We start from the raw sequence: 21,546 nt of genomic DNA, 5'->3' as shown, positions 1-21,546 counted from the left end.
ATATCACTGTATTATTCGGGTCATGTTAATACAATTAATGGGTTACACAAGTTGTGCTGTGTTAACCCAACCTATTTATTTTATTTATTAAATGAGTTACACAGGTAGTATAGTATTACCCATTTATTAAACGGATAGTGTTTATGTCTATTAAATATAACCCGTTTAATAATCGAATAGTATTTCTATTAAGATAATGTTGACCCGACGTGAATCTGACCGGTCCACCTGAACCCGCTTAACCGACCCCGTTGCCACCCTAAACCCGACCACACTCCCTGAAGTTACCGTTTGCAAGGTGTTTACAGCTGAGTTGGGTAATAATAAAGGATTGCACTCCTAACCCTAAGAATCCCAAATCTGAAGCTCTTTCCCTTATCGTAGATCGTCGACTGGACGAACCGTGTGCCGTGGCGGAGGTGGCGGGACTCGGTGGTAGTTGGAGCAACGGGTATTCTCTCTCGCTCTCTAGAATTTCTCCATGATCCTTCTCCCTTCTCGTTTCTCTGCCAAACCCTAAATCCACCCTCCTCCTTCGCCGTTCTCCACGAGTCCTCTTCTCTCTTCATCGATCATTACCAATGCAAGGATTTCCTGCAGCAATCCAGCTACGGTTGCATTGACTTGCATCTGTAGGTGATCTTAAGTTCTACTTTTGTTAGGGTAAACATTATGGTCCTCAATTTAGAATTTTTTTATTGTTTTCACTTAAGTCAATACTTCTATGGATCTAATAGCCTTGATGGCTATCCTTTACTTTTCTTTTTTTTTTTTAAATTTTAAATATGGGAGAAATATTTGTATGTGATTTACAGATCTAAATTAGAAATCTTACCCTTGATTTACTTGTTTTCAACGGTAGCTGATAGATTTTCCATTAATCGATAACATCGATCCTGTTTTTATGTAAATCGCTCTATAAGATTTGAGCATAAGTTTTAGATCCTTTACTTAGGGCGATGCCGTATTTACTCTTGATCATTCGCAAGATAAGAGGACGGTTGATTTTTATTGCTGTGCTTAAGTTTTCATATACTTTTTGCAGATCAAAGTTCATTTTGGTATTGGTTTCAGAGAAACCATGGCTGCTGCTTCAGAGGAGAACAGCTCTCTTTTCCTAATATTTATCTTAACCATGATTGCGCTGCCTTTAGTACCTTACACAATACTAAGGCTATGTCGTGCAGCATCTGAGAAGGCTAAGACTATTCATTGCCAGTGTTCTGTATGCTCACGTTCTGGAAAGTACCGGAAATCCATATACAAGCGGGTAAAGCAGATTCTTTTTGCTAATAATTTGTTTTTGGTTATTCTAATGTTACCTTTGAATGTTGCTGTGCTTTTCCTAAACCTAGAATTTATCCTTTTTTTTTGTTTAACTTCTTTCCATATATTCTGTCTTTCTTGCAGATCTCAAACTTCTCAACATGTAGTAATCTGACAATTTTGCTGCTTTGGATCGTTATGATTTTTCTGGTTTACTATATTAAACATATAAGCCGTGAGGTACATTGAGATGTATTTCTTAATTTGTGTTATGCCTATTAATAATTGAACTGTGCTGCAGTTATACTTTTTTCCTAGCTTTTCAAGGGAAAGCAAGATAATATCCTTGAAAGATTGCTATCTATTTGCTACTCTGTCTCCATGCATGAAGATTACTTTTTTGTTACATTCAATTTATTTATGTTTTTCCTAAAATTATATCCTAATTTCCTAAGAACCAAGTCATTTTGAAACGAATTAGATTTCCTCCATGTCTGCATGCCAGCATCTTGTGCAAGGATTTCAAAACATTAAATACATATCTTAAACATATCTAGCTTACTTGTTTGTTTAGGTGCTAATTGCTTAAAAGATGTTATATGATATGTCCAATATAGTAGGACATGTGGTCCAAGTATGGAAAAATGAGGTACTGCTTGGGAGAACAGATTACATGAGAGAGCCTAGGAAAAAGAAGAAGAATAGGTGATGGTACATGGTCATACCATAGTACATTCAAGTAGGAGTAAAATTCCTCTCCTCAATAGTTGTTGGTTTCTTATTACTCTAGGTTCCAATGACATTAATATTTGACCCATATTAAGAAACCAAAATCACTGATTATGACATGAGTGAATGTAACTCAAATTTAACTCAAGTGCTAATCTAAGTCATATCAAATATCTATATTGACCAATGTGGCGAGTTTGGATTACTATGTTGGTCGGCATGGTTAGCATCATGAATTGGCTCGCCGGTCGACACAGGTCAATAGATATCATGCCAGTGAATTATTAGCGTTGATATTAGGGGAGTATCTTGATAATCCTTGAAAATACTCCCTCATGATCACACATGTTGGTGTCTCATTAGGAACTGATCATATTTTACTTTAAACAAAATATACTGGGGTGTTGAATTCTAAAATTTATATCAATTTTTAGAATTCAAAGGGATATTTCTCCTTAAGTTATTTGCCCCAATAAAGAGGTTTTGAGAAATTTGGGGAAACTTATGAAATAAGCATCTAATTGATTATTGTACAATAATATGTAGTGTTGAAGGACTTTAATTTAGCCCCTAAAACTTATTTTAAGGCCCTATAAAGGTTTAAAGATGGTTTTTTAGTATACCAAGATTATTTAGTTTACTAATGACAAACTGGCTTAGCATGGTACGTGCCAACAATATACACTTTTTCAAGATAAGGTCAACATGCGTTGTGCCATTGGCATGACAATCCTTAGTCAGCATGGCTTGCTATGTAACTAGTGAGTTAATGACATTGATATGATGGAGTATCTCAACACTCTTTCTTGCACTTGGAGTTGCTCACCTAGCTTGAAGCTTGCCCGAGGCTTACCTAAAATTTTTGGGCCATTATTTAGCTTGAACCTAAATTAGGCCAAACCCGAGGCTAATTTAGTTGGGATTAGGCTTAGCCTTTCCTTGCTTGACTCGAAACCCGAACTAATAGCTCAACTTGAAAGCTTCTATAGTTTTTTATTTTTTTAATCTTTCATGACTCCTTTCCAAGAAAGACTGATAGCTCTCATGAATCACTTTTTCAACATATACTGCTAGCTCTCATGAATCATGATAGCCATTTCTTTTTCTTTAAGCCTTAGAAGCACATTAAGTATTGGGCTGATTTTGGGCTCGAGCTTGGCCTGACCCATCGACTAGAAATCTTTCAAGCTCGAAGGTCGGGTCTGGGCCTCCAAGATAAAACCCTGCTTGAAGGGCTATTACTATAGGTCTAGGGCTATTACTATAGGTCCAATCTCAATTTGTGAAGAGATTGAGTAGGTGATAAGTTTAATTTTGGGTAGAGAGAAGAAGTGAGGAGAAATAGATGTCGAAGAAGAAGAGGGAGAGGGAGGGACAACCCACCTCCTTTGACAAGTCGCCGCGACCAACTTTGGCAAGTGGCCGAAGTTGTTGTCGCCGTCTTCTCCTCTTTCGACCTACACCTCCATCAGCCTCCTCCTTCACCAAGCCATCGCCGCCTTCTCCTCCTCCAATTAGGCTCAGACTCGAGCTCGGGCTGACTTGAGCTTGGCTCAAGTTGAGTTGAGTCGAGCCTAATTATCAAACTAGGCTTGAAATTAATTTTGAGCCGAGCCTGAGCGAGCCTCCTTCTCCTCCAATCAGTCTCCTATTCGGGCTTAGGCTGGCTTGAGCTCGACTCTAGTTGAGCTGAGTTAGAGCCGGCTTGCTCTAGCTCGACTCTTTTACGCCCTTACCTAGCCCATGGTCACCCCTATGCACACCTGTGTTGACCTCTTACTACTCGGTATTGGCTATCTTACTTCAAAGCAACTCTATTCTAGTTCTTTCATCCCCTTTGATACTTTGTTTTGAATTTGAATGAGTTACCCTTAAATTTCAGAATTCAAATAGGAATTGGGTTTCCCCAAGTCATTTGCCCTAATGTGGAAATCCAAAAATATTGGGTAAGATCATCGAATTAGAATCTTAGTGGTGTATATGATTCAAGTAGGTCTACCAATTTTTGAGATATTGCATGTGGTATATATATATAAAAATATGTGATTCAAGTAGGTCTCAATTAAACTGATATTGCTAGGATTCAAGCCGGGAAACATCCATACATTTTAACCAATTGAGCACTGTCCCATTGGCATGTTTCATAATTCATACTAATATTTAGTGCTAGAAACTTCAATTTAGCTCATAAAATCTGTTCTTAGACTCTACAATAATTTAATGATATTTTGGCAAAGCAATCTTGATGGCAACATATATTGCAGTACCTGCCATGCTGAGTCAAGATCAACATGCTCTATTAAATCAATGAAAATGGAAGCAAGGCTCAGTGAAATGATGATGCTCATTATTTTACTTACTATTTTACTGCATTCAGTAGTTTATTGTCTGTTGAATTAGAATAGACATCATATTCTTTTAGAACTTGCAATCTGTGAAATGTTTGTAATCTCGTGATACTTTGTTTGCCATCTGCTTTTTATCTGAACTGACGTTGTAACTGTTGTATCCTAGGTTCAACCATTTGAGCCATATAGTATTCTTGGATTAGAACCAGGTGCTTCAGAGTCTGATATAAAGAAGTCGTATCGCAGGCTCTCTATTTTGTATCATCCTGATAAAAACCCTGATCCAGGTTGAAGATGCTCCATGTATTACTTATCTTCTGTATTGCTGTTTGAAGGATAATGGATTTTTTTTGTTTTTTTTGGCTTATATTTCGTCCTGCTGTTTCAGAGGCCCACAAGTTCTTTGTTGAGTTCATATCCAAGGCATATCAGGCTTTGACAGATCCTGTATCGCGTGAAAATTATGAGAAGTATGGTCACCCAGATGGGCGCCAGGTATTAAGGCTCTATAATAATGTTCTGCATTTAGCTGATATTGAATTCTCCATGTTTGCCTAATATACGATTCATGAATTGTGTTGAAACTAACTCCATTTTTCTGAAATTAGGGCCTACAAATGGGAATTGCTCTACCTCAGTTCTTGCTGAATATAGATGGAGCATCTGGTGGAGTACTCCTATTGGCGATTGTTGGAGTTTGCATTCTCTTGCCCTTATTGATAGCGGTTATATATTTGTCAAGGTCATCAAAATATACCGGCAACTATGTCATGCATCAAACTTTGTCCACATATTACTACTTCATGAAGCCTTCTTTGGCTCCAAGGTTTGAAACATTTCCTGTTCCTTAGTTGTACTATTTTCCTTAATTTGTTTTGATGATTGTATTTGGAACTGAATAATGCTTGCATTCTTGCTAAATTTTAGCAGATATTGTTTTAATGCATTTAAATTATAGATTCCTTTAGACTGATGGTGGTCCATTTCTTTTCTTACAAAGAAGATTAATTTGGAAATATATATCCCAAATATATTAACACCATCAAGTTTCTCACTGCAACATATCCGTATCCACTTGGAGGGAAAAAAGGATCTGCTTTCTAGTGAATAGGGAATTTCTATGTTGTTAAAACAATGCTCAAGGATGTATTACTTCACAGTGTAGAAGGAAAATATTGGATGACCTTAGGAGTTTACAAGGGAGATTTCTTTTCAATACCTCAGTGTGACAGGTTTGAAGGTTGCTTTTCATTCATTACTAGAAGGAATCCTTATCGAGACTGTTTCAGATCTTCAGGCACAATGGCTTCTTTTATACATGGATTCTAGAGCTAATAAATATGAGAAACTAATTACTCAAGTTGGAAGAATAACAACTATTTTATGTGTAAAATAATTAGCTTCTGATTCTTGATGTTTTGTTCAAGTTTTCTAGCCAAGCTAAGAGGTAACTCTCTTATTTTCTACGGAAGAAACATGACATGCTGATGCTGGTTAACAAGCCATTTTGTGTTTAAGAATTAAAAAGGAAAACTTCCTATTTTAATAAACTATTGCCATGCTAGCATCCTTTTCTCATACATTCGCATAATGTCTAGGTCCATAATCTTCCAAAAAGTTGACTTCTCTACTAAACAAAACTACTAAACTATAGAAATCTTGAGCTCCTAAGGAATTATTTGCCAAGTAAGACTTCCTAAATACTTGGTGGATTTCAGCCATAGGTAGTGTGAAGCTCAAATCAGTAAATAAAAGCAAGGTTCCGAAAATCAGTATTGGGATTGGCCGTTTGGAAAAACGATACGTATCGGTCGTATTGGTCATATCGGCCGTATCGGCCGCCTGTATCGGATCGGATTATTTTAATAAATAAAATTTTAAATATTATTTAAAAATGTTGAGAAATTTTAAAAATTTAGAAAAAATCATAAGAAAATAAGAAATAATAATTACTCACATATAAAGCCTAAAAAGTAAAAATCTCTCTTCCTTCCTCTCTTTTTTCCTATCCCTCTAATTGCTAGTCTGAAGTATTCATTTTCTTCCTCACTCTTTCTTTTTTTATCTTTTTTTTTTTTATCTTTCCCCCTCTCTCTCCCTCACATTCTCTTTCTTTTTATCTTTCCCTCTCTCTCCCTCTCTCTGTAGTTGTTGGCTGCTGCTGGTAGCTGCAGCAGTCGGCAGCAGCAGCTGCTGCTAGTTGCTGCAGGGCCGCAGCAGGCAGCTGCAACAGCCGGCAGCAGCAGCTGCTGCTAGTTGCTGCAGGGCCGAAACCAGCCACCGGATCGTGATCGGCCGAAACGAGAAACTATGAATAAAATGAAGAATGCAGAACCTATTTGTTTCTTTTCTAGGTGGGTGCAATCTAACTAACCATGATCTTGGATTCAACATCTTCGCGATCTAGGTTTCTGGGTCTTATCCAAAACTTGTTCTAGCCTTGTAGGTCTAAGCTTTTGCTCTCTTATATCAGTTAAATGTTTAATAAAAGGGAGTTGCATGAAGAAATAGGGAAGATCAGTAGCAATATATTGGTGAACCTTAAACTCAAGTTATGTTTCCAAGTTCTTTTGTCACACATCACAAACTCAGTTCTTGTTTAACTATATAGAGCTTCAATATTGGATATTGCTGGTGTTTGTCTAGGAAAACCTATTTTCTTTGACTTTAGCAATCACTAAATTCTTTCTTGGCATAACATCAGTGCCTTTCAAGGTTCCTTATTTTATGGAACTAGTAGAGGACAATATTAATAAGTAAATTGCTGGTACAGTTTTGTTTCATTTCATTCAACAAACGGACCTCATACTGGTGGAAGAGAACAACTAGCTGCTCTTTTTGTTCTTAGGTGGCAGACTAAAGATTTCCTAGGGAAAACTTCTCTTTTTGGTGTTCCTCTACCTTGTAGGCTCATGCTCTGATTTGTGGGGATCAAGGAAATTTTGGTAGATATGGACATTGAGATATATATTTTAGATTCTGTCTTACGCTCTTACTCCACTCGAAAAGTCTCTTTAGTAGTTATTGACCAAATAATGTACTTTTTTTTTGTTTTATATGATTGATATGTTGATTGGTTCTTTTAAGATTTTAGCATTACTTTGAATCATGTTCTCACACATACAATACTGGGTGAATGCATAGTGTGAGACTTGACAATTGTCCTTATTTTCCCTTGCATTGATATACCTCTACTTATAGCACTATTAGATTTTTGCTGGAACTTTATAGGGCTCAGAATTTGTTTCAGCTAATTAAGATGCATTTCTTTTGGTGGAAATGAATCTGATAATGAAGTGTTAATAATAACAGCAAGGTTATGGATGTCTTCATTAAGGCTGCAGAATACATGGAAATGCCAGTCCGTCGAAGTGATGATGAACCCCTGCAGAAGCTCTTTGTGGAAGTTAGAAGTGAACTGAATCTGGACTTGAAGAACATTAGAACAGAGCAAGCAAAGTTTTGGAAGCAACATCCGTCGCTAGTTAAGGTGGTTGTTGGTTAGCATTTGGAAGGATTAAATTGTTGGTTGTATTTGTGTATTAATTCTAAAGACTTCTCTGACTTCAAAGGCTTAAAATATTAGTTTGATCTTGTGCAGATGGAGTTGTTGATTCAGGCTCATTTAACTCGTGAATCATTTGCTTTAACGCCAGCTTTACAGAAAGATTTTAAACACATGCTTGAACTTGCACCTCGTCTTCTTGAAGAACTAATGAAGGTTCTTACATGAACTTTTACTTCACCTCATCTTGTCCCTTTTTATTTTTCTTACTTCCAGAGTATTTCTTTTTTGAAATTTTCTTGTCATACATATTTCTTTTTTTGTTCCTTTTGGATGATATGTTTAGAGGCTCATAAATATTCCATTGCAGCATGTTGAGAGCTTCATATACTGTGAATTATGAAGAGTTAATGCTTCAAACGACATTGACATGACCTCATTTTATGTTTGTCTTTGGAATTAATCATGGATGACAATTTTTTGAGGTGTGGTGTGTCTCCCTTTCTTTCCTTGTTTTCTCGACGCATCTGGGGGGTTGGGTTGTGGTGGGCATCATTCTTTAAAAAGCAACAAATCTTTTTTCATCATTCTTTAAAAAGCAACAAGTCTTTTTTCTCCCCTTCATCTGCTTTAGTACATTCATCTGAATACACATTTTCTTTGAATTATGCTAGTAGTTCTTAACAATGTTGAATCCTTCTTGGGTACACAGTTCATGCTGAAATAGCCATTCTGGCGAGTCTGATTTGATGAACAAAAGTTGGTTTTGATGGCATCTATCCAATGATTGATGGAAGACATTGATCCTGAATGTTCTTACGAAGTTTCATTAGGAGCATACTCACCATTGTTCATTGTTCTTTTAAAAAATGATAAGATAGGTATTTTCTGGTTATTAGGTTATTAGTTGGCACTTGGCTGTCATCTCTGGAATCCAGGATATAACTAGAAATACATGGAAGAATCTTAGGATCTGAATACCCATTGATTATATTATGGATATGAATTTTGGCGTATTTGTGCTGTGAAACTTGTGTTTGCTAGCACTTAAATGCATATGTTTATTAGGTACAGTTTGGAGAAAAAAGGTTGTGCACAATATTTCATCAATTTAGTTCTAAAATGTGTCCTATTGTCCAAAATCATGACTGTACATGTCTGGCAATAGTCTTCAAAACCTTCATCATCCAGTATTTTAGACTTTACCATAGTCAAGTTGTCCTATTTTAGTTTATTCAATTTCGTGACTAAGAACATGTTTTCTGCTTTATATACAGATAGCTGTCCTACCACGCAGTCCTCATGGACATGGATGGCTCAGGCCTGCTGTTGGGGTGGTTGAACTTTCTCAACATATCATTCAGGTACTTTTATCAATTCTCTTTACACTTTCCTGCTTTTGACATTCCAAAGAGTGTGACATCACATACTGGTGGTTCTTCCAATGTTAGTCATCATTTATATTTGAACTACACACGAGTTTGTGAGTTTAATGATTCCTGATTAGCTCCTAGAATCATATTTTTCTTTGATCTTTTTATTACTCTTTCAGAGTCCTACTTAACTAGATAAAGAAAACTCTGTACTTATTTGTGTTTGTGATGTCTTAGGCATATTTTCATTCAATAAATATATTTTGCTAATAAAGTGAAAATTTTCTGGTATAAGGAGCCGAAGAATCAGATTGATTAACTTGTTTAACTTTTCTGGTCAAGTTTGCATATTTTTGTTCACATTGGATTTGCTTTTGATGAAAATGGGTTCTATTCATGATATAATTGGTTGTGGGATAACCTTCATTATATTAATTAATAAGATATTGGTGTTCTCTTTTCAGATTTTAGATGTATGGCTGACTTTTAAATATCTATTTTCATGGCATTTGTAGGTTTGATATGATTTTGTCAAAAGTGTCTATTTAACTATAGTGGGATAATCTTGTTTGTATGTAATTAGGTGTATCACTTGCACATGAAGCATTTTCTCCTAAGATCTCCTAGAATCATCAACCACATGTATGATAGCCAGTATACAATTCTTAGAGTGCCCAACAAGCAATATTGGTGTCCCATAATGGAAATTGTGTGTCACACCAAGGATGGTCCCTGGTTCACCCTAACCACTTGGATTTGGGTCAAAAATTGGTTGGGCATGACAATTGACTCTATATACACTCTACTAATTAGCTAATAAATATAGAAATTAGAAAGTAACTTATAAACATATATAAGATTAAAAGATATGCTTTAGTATATATGTTAATTATTGCCTGTGTTGAATTCATTATTAAATTTTCTTGTGAATTGAAACACCCAAACCTCCAAATACACGTGTAAACCGCGTGGGTAAATCCTCCCACGCGGTACATCACATGACCTGTCAGTACAAGGATTTCACAAGGCACACAACAGCACAATTTCACCATAAATAACTCAACTAAAGGAGTCCGGATACAAGTTCCACAGGCCACAACAAGCCTTCCAAATATACATCCAAAATACTAAGTTAAAGTCCAAAAAGATACAATGTCATCATCATACCCTCGTCATCATCATACCCTCCTCGCTACCCGTATGCCTATATTTGACATCAAGGTGTATATCCAATGTATGCCTATATTTGCTACGACATGCTTATTAAAATGACTTACCATAATTTACTAAGTCAATGTAGTTGATAACGATTACCAATCACTATCTTGAAACATGCTAGTTCCTAAACATATTATGATAAGTTCACACAGATATAAAGTTTGAGACAATCTCTTATTCGTACACATCTCAATCATAGGTTTACATGTTATGCATAGCAATAAAATAGCAGTTTAGTCATCTCATGTCTACCAAAACAATAATCATACTTATCATCGCTCACCGAGCTATTCACCACACAGGGTAAATACTCTTACGAAACAATCATCCATCATCACATACATCGAGGGGGGATATATACACATCTAGCGGTAATGTCACCTACACGTGTATGGCGACACTATATGTGACCGGTTGTCTGTGGCCATCAGACTTAGGACCCCGGTCGTAAGCCCATATCTCACTCTCTCTAAATCATCACCGCCCTCGGCGGGAGAATCGGGAGCCCTCGGCTCATCAACAGACACCCTAATCCTGTGTCGTCGGGTACCGCTAGAGTTATATCCCCGCCTCACAATCATGTTCTTCTATCATCATAATCTAGTCCTAACTATGCAGTATAACTACCTGAATGCCACACAGGCTTCCCGACCTCAGGTGTAGGCCGCTAATAGTATAGACATATATGATACACTCTACCCTTAACCCTGGGCTGAGTGAGTAGGGGTACTGCCTAGTCAGAATTCGACTACTAATGATAGGTGGAAGTGGTGCAGTGTTTATGCGTGTATAAAGCATGTTATAGTCATCATGATCATTACAGTCCATATTCACAGCAATCATACATCTATGCAACGGTATACCATACAGGACACATGTAAAGCATTATCATACATATTAACATTCTCATGATACTATGATGAACAGTTTATAAATAACTACATATGCAAAAGATATAACAGGGAGTACCAACAGCATGCATTAATACTGACATTTCCTACTGTATCATGTTATTCTAGATTTGTATAACTCTACTCGCCTGGGGGGTCTCCACGGTATGGTAAGACTCGTCAGTTAGTCCGGGATCCCAAAATCTTCCTCACGCGGTGTCAATCCTATTAATTCACGCAAGTAAAGTCATTAGCGAACTAATAAAATTAATTATCTTATTAGCACATTTATGTTTGGTACGAGTCAAGGGTATCCTAGGAATTTTGTATTATCCCAAAATTAAGGATCAGGCTAATCAAATTAGGTGAAAATGGTAAACAGGGTTATAGGGTCCAAATGGCCCCAAATGGGCTAGGCTAGAGGCAAAATGGGGTAGGCCCAAACCCAACCCACAAGCAATAAGGCCTTGGTGGGCTGGGGGCCCAGCCACAACCCACCAAGGTTGGAATAGTGGGCTGCAGACTGCAGCCCACTCCACAATGGGCTAATGGGCTGCAGCCTGCAGCCCACCCAAACTGGGCTGGTGGGCTGCGGTCTGCAGCCCACCCCAAAGGATTAGTGGGCTGCAGTGGTCTGCAGCCCACTAAGGGGGGAAAATGGGTGGGGTTTAACCCCCCCCATCCCTCCACCTCATCTCCTTCCACCACCGATGGAAGGAGGGGAGGCGGAGGGAAGCGCCCACGAGGCTGCGGGGATGCGGGGCTGCGGCGGCGCGGCACGAGGCCGGCGGCGCAGCGCAGGGGCGGTGGTGGCAAGGGTCCGGCACAGCACGAGGCCGAGGAGGGGAAGGAGAAAGGGAAGAAAGGAAGGAGGTTTACCGGAGGGGGGTCGGCGAGTCGGTGGCTTCGGCGGCTGTCGGCAACCACGAGAGAGAGAAAAGAAAGGAGGCTGCGGTGAGGGACGGAAGAGATAAGGGAGATGGGGGGAGGGTGGCGTGCACGGCAAGGAAGGGAAGAGAAGAAGAAAAGAAAAGAGGGAGGGTGGCAGGGTGGCAGGCCGACGCACGTGCTCGGCACGTGCGTCGGTCAGGAAAATTTTTTTTTTTTTTTTAAATTGGGGTGTTACATGAATCTTGCTAATGGTTTCCCAAAATTTTCAATGGCATTCTCATATGCTTTCATGTCCACATTTGAAATGTGAATTTGAATAGATAAATCTGAGTAAAAAATTCTCAACACAACTAATAATTCCATCCATTTAAATCTCTCTTCGCGATCTGCATAAAAGTACTATGGATTTACGCAATGTGTAGCAATGTAGAGATGTGTGTCAAGCTTTCCATTGTTATTGAACTATAAAGCACAGGATACAGACACGACACAATACGAACACGACGATATGACAAATCTTAAAAACATAGCATACAGACACGGCTAGGATACGACAATAAATAAATTAACAAATAAATTAACAAATAAATTATATATGTTTGTGTAAAGTTATAAATTATTGACCTATAACTAAAAATAATGCACTAGATCATGGCCATCACTAATTCACAGTGTTTAAATCAAATAAAGTTTAAATTTAAATTTTAAATTGGTGTCATTGCTCACTACTGGAGTGCTATATAAATGAAAAAAAACACACCTACCCACTAATCAAAATAAAAACCCAAGAGAGAGAGACAGTGGGAGTGAGGAGCATCGGCGTTGGGAGAGGAGTTGTTGTTGATAGAAGAGGAGCTCGTTAGTGGGAGAGTCGTCGAGTGAGGATATCTGAGGTAGGTTGCAATTTGGGATTTTTTTTGTGTTTAGGGTTTGAGTTTTATGAGTGTGTCCACGACATGTCTTTTTTTTTTTTTTAAAATTATCGAATACTCCGTGGCGTATCTGACACATGTTGGCGGGGTGTCAGCGCCTCTAGTGTGTCGGACACGGCCACAACACCCATTTTACAGTGTTCGTGCTTTGGAGTTATTGAAAATATAATTTATTTCCTTGACCTATTTCAACTCACTGTATATAAATCCTATTAGTGAACTTTCTTTCACCATTAACAACTCAAAGCAGCATATCCAAGAGAGTGAACATTTTAACTTCTAATAACATTTGCCTTCAAAATTAATTGAGGACAGTAGAATAAATCAACGGTGGCCGTGCTGATCCCCGGTCAACACACAGTAGAATAAACCAATGATGGTCGTGCTGATCTTCGATCAGCATGGGGCATGTTGACTGACACAGCCTCAGCACGCCCCTACGTGCCACCGGCACGCCTTTAGCATATTTTTAAGGTATTTAAAAATATTTTTAGGTTTTCAACATGTCAATCTTTATTTTTAAGTTTAGATATATGTATTAAGCCTACATTAGTCTTTTATCTTTAGATATTTTTTGTAAATGGCCTATTTTATAAAGATAACAATAGTCAAATAGAAACATTACTGAACACATAATACGATTCAATATATTTATTTAAAACTAATATTAATAATTGACTACTCTATAATATAATTTAATATTCAATATGATTGAATAGAAAAAAGTTAAAAAAATAAGCTTCCACATGTCATATCACATGAAAAAGAAAATGACCCATAATATATTTCGGATTTACCACTCTAATGAATTAATAAAAATCTGTTTCAGAACTCACGTGACCTGTGCCAACTAGCATGAGTTGGCACGGGGGTATGCCAGTGGCATACCCTGTGCCAAGTGCCGTGCCACCATTGGCACTAGTGGCACACCCTGTGTCAGGTGCCGTGCCACTATCGGCACGATCATTATTTAAATAAACCCTCTTTCTTTTTGTAGTTCTTGACTATTTATATGTTAAATATTCATCAGAATGAAATATAAGCCTTAAATTTTTTTTCTTCTCCAAAAGACTGTAATATAAGAAAAGAAATGAAAAATCTTGTAATTTCGGGTTTCATGATCTCCCTTTTTAGTATGAACTGACACATCATACTTAATATTTTGTGATGTTCATAAATGAAGACTATGACTTCCCTTCCAAATTCAATTGAATCTTTAATGCTTTATTCTTTGGATATCATCTCTAACATCAAATCTATATAATGTGCGCCACAAGATGTCCTATATGTACATGGATATTTTTTTAAGCAATCGTGCAGCTGCAAAATTGCCATCAATTTTATCAGTTACAATTTGGAGAATATTATCCTCCTACTTTTTTGATGCCATCAACAACAATGTCATGAATATGTGAATTTTTAGAGCTTTCAATTGAACGTAGAGAACGAACCCTAGCTCACAATTGACATATAATTCATCATTTATTTTAGCCATTTGCTTTTTTTAAAAAATAACTCAAGTAACTCATGCATAGATCCACACAACTTATGCGTAGTTGTTGACTTGAACCTCAAGCCATATTGACCACCTGCTTCCATCAATATATGAAATGTTTGATCAGTAACAACATTAAAGGGGATGCAATTTGTAAACCCAATGAACTAAGCACATTATCACTCTCATCTCTTTCTTCTTTTGCAAAAGTATCCTATATGTTCGTCTGTACCATGTTTTCCTGCTCTCTAACTATAATTTCTGGATCAATAAAGATGAATTTGTCCAAATGACCTCGACTTGCTCTTTTACTTCCAACATCTGAGATTTCTAAATTGTCCCTCTCTAAATATGTTTACTTTTGCCCTCATTTGCTGCCTCTTTTGATTTCCCTCTAGATATTCTTAATATATATATATATATATATATATATGTTTTTTTTTTTTGCCTTTTCATTAGCTATTGGATAAGGTGCAACATTGGCTCTAACATAAGCAATATATCTCTTGAATCTACTAATTCTTTTCTTGTGACCTTCATACAAAATCTATATTTTACTGTGTTGGCATAATTTTTATTAGGAAGGTGATGTGGCTTAGAGACATGGAGACATGGAGACATGTTGATAGGGAAAAAAGATAAAGGAGGTACATCCACCCCTAAGGAGAAAAATAGGGCTTTTGTGAATCTTTTTATCTGGCTCCAAGTACTATTTTCATGCTAGTATGGCTAGATAGATAAAAAAGATAAAAGATAACCAACCAAGTCATGAGAAAAATAAAATCAAACCTTCATAGATTGTGGGGCACAAAGGAAGCGTGGAATTCACCACAAAGAGACAAGGGAGTATGAGAAGAGGGATAAATGTGGAATCGTCCACAAAAATATTATTTCTCAAATTTCTATCATTTTTCTTCTCGTTTTCAGAATTCCTATCACTTCTATATATATAGAGCAGGAGATTACATCACATCACAAATTGATCTTATTCAAATCCTAACAAATTTACTTCACAACAAATTAACAATCAAATATCCTAAATTTTAAGGGGTTTTATCAAATTTGACACTCTAAAATCAAGTCTAATATTTTTAGATAAAAATACATTCGAAAATAAAAAATAAATGAAAATCTAATTCCCATTAGAAGGTAACCATATTTCTACTTTGCATCAGGAGACCCAATGTGCACAAAATAATCAGTTGACATTAACCCAATCATATGTGCTATTTGAGAGGAATTAGTGGCATATCTATATATGAAATTGAGCAAAACACAAACATAATTCACATTTTTAAAATCAAAAACAGTAATTACTTCCTCCAATGAATTCACATTTCAGGGCAGCAATTAATTCACAAACTAATTAGGAATTAATTCCGCTAGCATAACAGATTAACAGTAATCTGAAAATAAAGAGTTCATGACAATGAAAGAAAGCAGAATTTAAGGAATCTTAATTCACAAACTAATTAGCTATTAATTCCTCCATTTAATTCCCTAGATAACATATTGTTAACAGTAATTCAAGAATCAAGGTGAGAGTTCAAGACAGTGAACGAAAACATAATTTTCAGGAATCTTAATTCACTAACTAATTAGCAATTAATTTCCCCTGCATAACAGTATTTCAAGAATCAAGACAGTGAAAGAAAAGTGAAAACAATTAGTCCACCGGTGGGAAGAGAGTGGGCGAGAGTGACATATCATAACGCCGCTGTCCACCATCATCCATTGTCGCTGTGTTGCACGGTTCGCTACCTCTCTTAGTGCCGCCGGCCATGGAAGCCCAACCATTATGCCTTCTATCTGTCCAAGTTGATCGTATCCTCTTAGGATTGTTTGGGTGTGTTAATTAATCATATAGAAGGCCAGTAGGAAATGAATCAATCTCAAATGGAGGTGTCATTGATGGGGTAAAGTTAGTGATGATTAGACAGAATCATTGTGCAGTGCATGGTTAGTAGCCCTTTTTTATGATGAAGGGACTTGCCCTAGATCAGTGAGAGCCAAATGGAGAAAACAGTGCAGATATCCAATTCCAAATAGTATAGCTAGGCATCTATTATGTTTATTGTTGAAATGAGTTTAGATTATTGATATGATATAAATGAAAATGGTTATTGGTTATTCTATTATCTATAATTTCATCTTCCTGTTCTATTATGCAGGCTGTTTCTCTCGGTGCAAGAAAAGCTACTGGAGGCAACTCTGAAGGCATTGCACCCTTTTTGCAGCTTCCACATTTCACTGAAGCTACTGTGAAGAAAATTGCTAGGAAGGTATGGTGTTGAGACTAATGATACACTTTGCTACTTGTCCAAAATTATAAATGGGAAGAAATTGTTCGCTTTGCATGAGATGTTCTAGAAAATGACACTTTGAATCACAATGCGGAATCTCTGTTGAAAAGCACTTTATATCTATATCCACTTAAATATGTTTTACGATTCAGCTTCATTTGGCTCTCAGTACTTAATTCTAACTTTCAGATGAAGAAAATCTTTAGTTAGAAGTTTTATTTCTAACAAATGTCCAAATCAATTGTTAGATAGTCAGTTGACGTAAAAGTTAAGCTCTTGAATAATATACCTTTGGATCAAGCCTGGGATCTTCTTGGAAATGGGAAGATCTAGGTCGGATTAACCCCGAAAAAAGTGATCCAAAAATGGACTTGGCCTAAAGTTTCAGGGATTTAGTTGCAGTATTTTTTGAAGCATTATCTGTAAGTATTCCTACATGATAGTGGTACCCTTCCTTCTCATGGTTTTCCTTTGCCATAACAATAGCTTGACAATAGAAAATATTCTGAATTCTGTTAACCAGTCTTCTTTCACTATTACGCTAACAAAAAAAGAATGAATGATAGCAGGCAAAGAGAAAGAGTAGATGAAGCACGGACGAGCCACATGCAGGGAAACTTGCACGTGTGGTTCTGGCCGGGGACCCCGGTATACTGTACTAATATGTGTAGGTCCCTGTAATTCGAGACAATTCCATCATGCTATGAGCGGACAATTCCGAAGAAATGGTAAGATATGGGTAAGAGTTCTCGCAGATCTTCCTATTACGGGGAAACCTACAGAAGTTAGAATGGGAAGAGGAAAAGGAAATCAAAAAATACTGCAACTAAATTCATAAGGAAGAAATTTTATGAGTGGGATGGAAGAGTTATTGATGTAAAGATATCCTCGTGTGCAATCCATATGCAATGCACAAGGATAGGTGAAGGATAATACGATGTGTGGCCCCTCCGCACGACATAAGAATAAATAATAGAGAAGAAAGATTAAATGGGGTTAGAAGAAGTTTAAACTCGTGATTATAATAAAATTTTCTTTTGATATTATACTAGATAATCAATGGACCTAAAAGCTTAAGTTGCTAGGTAATGAGTCAACTATATCTATTATACCTTTTAAGTGAAAAAACCTATCCTAGTCCCTTGTCTAGACTCTCTTATATCAAGAGGACTTTCACGAGGATTGATCCTAGGTTTAGCAAATTGCATTGAACAATGTAGATTATTGTACCAAACAAAGCAGACTTTTAACTTTTATGGTAGTTCTCTCCAATTCTAATTTTGTTTTGTCTGGAAGTTAGCACTGACTCTAGAAGATTGATGTCAGATTGATACCAGTCATAGAAAACAGTCAATTTGAGCCTGTTGTGCTATAGGTAGGGGTGAAAACAGGTCGGATTAACTCCGACCCGACCCGCTATCCGATCCGACTCGGATCGGATTCGGATAAAAAATTTCTATCCGACTCGGATTCGGATTCGGATACGGATAGAATTTTTGAAAAAATTTCGGATACAGATATCGGATATCCGTTTACCCGCATATTTTTTTAAATGATTTACAGTTTTTAGTTTGCTTATTTAAATAGTAAGTATTAATATTATTACTAATAATACATTATATATTATTTATAGAGATTAATTTCTCTAATTTTATATATTTGACATACAAAAAAATTATTTGTTGTAAAACTCTTAATAATTTTGTGTTAATTATATTTAAATAAAATATTATAATTATTTTAATTTTAATCAATATCCGTTTAAGATCCGATTCTTTATCCGAAAATTATCCGTATCCGTTTAGTTAGGATATAGTTTTAAATTTTGCTATCCGTCCAATATCCGTATCCGAATCCGTATCCGAACTAAAAATACGAATCCGGATATGGGTTGAGCACTATCCGATCCGTATCCGATCCGTTTTCACCCTTAGCTGTAGGTGATCCTTTTACTGTTGCAAAGATGATTGTGAATCATCATTTGTATTGGTTATCATGTCTTCCATCTTGATGCGTGGTCTTTATTTACCTCCATCAGGTTGATACTGCCCTTTTAGAAAAGCATTCACCTGTGGTGATAAAGACTGAAATAGCATATCAGGAATTTCTTATAGGATAAATTTGTTTTAGTTCTGTAGATAATGTTCACTGTTACATATTGGACCTATTTTTCTGAGTTCTGGATATATTATAGAAAGACCATTTTCTTGTTGAATAATAAAAGACCATTTTCTTGTTGAATAATAAAAGTCAGAAGCAATTCTAATTTTATGTACACATCATCATATGCTTTTGAATCACTTCTTGCAGGGCTTCATAGAATCTAGCAGTCGTAAAGAATTAAGTTGATCTCAATGTTCTTACAAATCACTTAAATTCATCACACCCTTCTGTGCTATTTGAAATTTGCTTCTTGGTCTATGCATGCACATCTATGTTTGAGCATCAGAATATGCAGAAGTTAGTCTTCAAGTTGAATTTTTTTCCATGATTATTTAGTAATTAAAAAGATCAATTTCTTTAAGTTTGTCAGAAAAGTATATGTGCTGCAGAATAATCAATTTATGTTACTTGCTGTGACTTTATGATGTACAGAAAGTTCGCACTTTTCAAGAGCTACGGGATATGACTGTGGAGGAGCGTACAGAGTTGTTAACTCAGATTGCAGGGCTCTCAGCTGTGGAAGCGCAAGATGTAGAGCTTGTACTCGAGATGATCCCTTCTGTCACAGTCGAGATTACATGTGAGACTGAAGGGGAGGAGGGAATTCAAGAGGGTGACCTTGTAACTATGTATGCTTGGGTTGCACTGAAACGTGGCAATGGCTTAACGGGCGCCCTTCCCCATGCTCCCTTTTTTCCTTTCCACAAGGAGGAAAACTTTTGGTTGCTTCTTGCAGACACTGCATCAAATGATGTTTGGTTGTCACAGAAGGTCAGTTTCCTAGATGAGGCCACTGCTATTACAGCTGCATCTAAGGCAATCCAAGAAACCAAGGAGGCTTTAGGTGCAAATGCTAAGGAAATAAATATTGCAGTCAGGGAATCGATTGAAAAGGTGAAGAAGGGATGCCGATTAGTAATGAGCAAGTTTCAGGCCCCTGCAGAGGGGAGCTACAACCTAACTTCCTATTGCTTGTGCGACGCGTGGATAGGCTGCGATACGAAGAGCAACTTCAAATTGAAGGTTCTCAAGCGGAGCCGTGCAGGGACAAGGGGGGGCCATTTGGCTGAAGAAGGGCCACCTGTGGAAGATGGTATTGAGGAGGAGGAAGAAGAGGAGGAAGAAGAATACGATGATTATGAGAGTGAGTACAGTGATGATGAAGAAGATGAGAAGAGAAAGAAGAGCAAGGTTGCGAATGGAGTAGCTCACCAAAAGGGCAACTCAGGTAGCGAAGGTTCAGGCACTGATGAATGAGGAAGCGGGTGATTTTATTCATCCTTTTTGCCTTTAAACTATATACAATAGAAGTGTTTATTTTTTGTTCTTTGATTCGCTCATAAGATAATATCAACACCAGCCTCCTCAATACGTGTACTCAGCTTGTTGTTTATGCTGGATTTGCTCTCAATGATGGATAGTGGGATTATTACAAAGCAGAGTTTACGATCATCCTTCTGAATCAAAGTCTCATGACTTTCATCATACATGCATTGATATTGGATAATAATTACTGATCCATGATTAACAAATCCATAGGGGGGAAGTTGCATTAATTTCTTTTTCTTTTATATATTTGTGCAGTACGAGTTATGTTAATGTTTAGTTGTATATTAAAAAAGTAATAGAGTAGTGAAATTATATTAAGAATTAGTGATATTTTATGCCAAAATGACTGAAAATTCCCACTGGAGTTAAAAGTATTAATATCTAATAAATATGTAGTTGTGGTTCTTTTATACTAATTTATATAATATATCCATACTATATACATTATCTCAATGCAGAGAAATAATCCTGCTCTGCAATTAGTTCGTCTGTACTAATGATTAGCTTTGGAGAGTTCAGATAGAGAATCAATTGTGAAAAAAAATGACAGTGATTAAGTATTATCCTATCAAGGGGTAAAATAATAATAATTTTTTACTTATTATTAAATTAAAATAATTTAGATGTATGAAGTGAAAACATAATGTGTTTTTACCCCAATAAAAGAACAAGAGAGTACAAACAAGCAGGGGTTTTGTCAGTCAAAATTTTATCAATCTATCTCTCTTTGATCCTGTAAAAGTTATACAAATAATTCGCCGGGTTTCATGTAGCTTGAATGAACACATGGAATGCAAACACACCTTTTGATCCATTTCGTCATCATCAGAATCAGATTCAACCAGCTGAGAATCTAACCACTCTTGCAAATCCCAAAGCTACGAGAAACATATAAATAAATTCGAGTAATCAATTACTGGAAATGTTGGAAAGATGTTCCCAATTGAAATCATATATTATGTACCGCATCAAGATATGTTTTCTAGTTGTCATTGCCTGTTTGTTTTTACCAACAAAACAGGACCCAGTACTAGTAACAGAAAAAGGAAAAGGAAGACTGGAATAGTGAAGAGCAAGGGAGTGTGAGATAAACACTACCGTCTA

The 21,546-nt window shown here is 36.7% G+C and overlaps 1 protein-coding gene across 2 annotated transcripts; it reads left to right on the top strand.

The window, feature by feature from the left end:
- The first annotated feature begins 292 nt into the window (after positions 1-292).
- Positions 293-20,600, top strand: LOC140760340 (dnaJ protein ERDJ2). 2 transcript variants are annotated; one of them, XM_073097265.1, is made up of 11 exons: positions 293-451; positions 1,046-1,270; positions 1,411-1,506; positions 4,510-4,630; positions 4,732-4,838; positions 4,952-5,169; positions 7,656-7,833; positions 7,945-8,064; positions 9,126-9,212; positions 16,819-16,929; positions 19,546-20,600. In XM_073097265.1, the coding sequence occupies exons 2-11, from the start codon at positions 1,082-1,084 to the stop codon at positions 20,368-20,370; spliced, it is 2,052 nt and encodes a 683-aa protein (XP_072953366.1). In that variant the 5' UTR covers positions 293-451; positions 1,046-1,081; the 3' UTR covers positions 20,371-20,600. The 2 variants fall into 2 exon arrangements, with proteins under 2 accessions (XP_072953366.1, XP_072953367.1); XM_073097266.1 differs by lacking the exon at positions 293-451 and adding an exon at positions 488-632.
- The last annotated feature ends 946 nt before the right edge of the window (positions 20,601-21,546 follow it).

Source organism: Typha angustifolia, chromosome 5 (assembly GCF_048772165.1).
Source record: "Typha angustifolia cultivar Huaian chromosome 5, ASM4877216v1, whole genome shotgun sequence".
Classification (NCBI taxonomy): domain Eukaryota; kingdom Viridiplantae; phylum Streptophyta; class Magnoliopsida; order Poales; family Typhaceae; genus Typha; species Typha angustifolia.
This window is presented reverse-complemented; position numbering and strand designations above follow the sequence as displayed.